This window comes from Pseudophryne corroboree, chromosome 7 (genome assembly GCF_028390025.1).
Source record: "Pseudophryne corroboree isolate aPseCor3 chromosome 7, aPseCor3.hap2, whole genome shotgun sequence".
Taxonomy (NCBI): Eukaryota; Metazoa; Chordata; class Amphibia; order Anura; family Myobatrachidae; genus Pseudophryne; species Pseudophryne corroboree.
This window is the reverse complement of record NC_086450.1, coordinates 502,517,621-502,518,765: the sequence shown is the minus strand read 5'-3', so window position 1 is coordinate 502,518,765 and position 1,145 is coordinate 502,517,621. Positions and strand designations below refer to the sequence as shown.

The window sequence follows — 1,145 nt, the reverse complement described above, 5'->3', positions numbered from 1 at the left end:
TCAATTACAAGCCCATTTGTTCATGCAGTAAGCCCACATCTAATGCACATTAACCCATAGATTTCAGGTTAAGTGCCCGGAGCTGTAAGCTCCTGTAACACGCTCAGCGGCCGCTGTAAGGGCAAAATCCCTATTTAGCGCAGATTTTTGTTCCCACCGCGGGAGAATGCAAGCAGAAATCTGCGTTAAGTGCATTTAAGTCCTTTAGATGCTCCTGACATGCAGACTGTAGTGCAGCCGGAGCGTCCTTTAGATACCCCAGACATGCAGACTGCCGTGCCGCCGGAGCGTCCTTTAGATACCCCAGACATGCAGACTGCCGTGCCGCCGGAGCGTCCTTTAGATGCTCCAGACATGCAGACTGCCGTGCCGCCGGAGCGTCCTTTAGATGCCCCAGACATGCAGACTGCAGTTTCGCTGCAGTGTCCTTTAGATGCTCCAGACATGCAGACTGCCGTGCCGCCGGAGCGTCCTTTAGATGCCCCAGATATGCAGACTGCCGTGCCGCCGGAGCGTCCTTTAGATGCCCCAGATATGCAGACTGCCGTGCCGCCGGAGCGTCCTTTAGATGCCCCAGATATGCAGACTGCCGTGCCGCCGGAGCGTCCCTTAGATGCCCCAGACATGCATACCGCAGTTTCGCTGCAGCGTCCTTTAGATGCTCCAGACATGCAGACTGTAGTGCCACCGCAGCGTTCTTTAGATGCTCCAGACATGCAGACCGCAGTTTCACCGCAGCGTCCTTGAGATGCTCCAGACATGCAGACCGCAGTTTCGCTGCAGCGTCCTTTAGATGCTCCAGACATGCAGACCGCAGTTTCACCGCAGCGTCCTTGAGATGCTCCAGACATGCAGACCGCAGTGCCACCGCAGCGTCCTTTAGATGCTCCAGACATGCATACCGCAGTGCCACAGCAGCGTCCTTTAGATGCTCCAGACATGCATACCGCAGTGCCACAGCAGCGTCCTTTAGATGCTCCAGACATGCATACCGCAGTGCCACAGCAGCGTCCTTTAGATGCTCCAGACATGCAGACTGTAGTGCCGCCGCAGCGTCCTTTAGATGCTCCAGACATGCATACCGCAGTGCCACAGCAGCGTCCTTTAGATGCTCCAGACATGCAGACCGCAGTGCCACAGCAGCG

General features: G+C 56.2%; 1 protein-coding gene across 1 annotated transcript; it reads left to right on the top strand.

Moving 5' to 3' along the window:
• Positions 1 to 219: 219 nt before the first annotated feature.
• On the top strand, positions 220 to 747 carry LOC134944440 (uncharacterized). Its single transcript, XM_063933015.1, has one exon. The coding sequence runs from the start codon at positions 220 to 222 to the stop codon at positions 745 to 747; it is 528 nt and encodes a 175-aa protein (XP_063789085.1).
• The last annotated feature ends 398 nt before the right edge of the window (positions 748 to 1,145 follow it).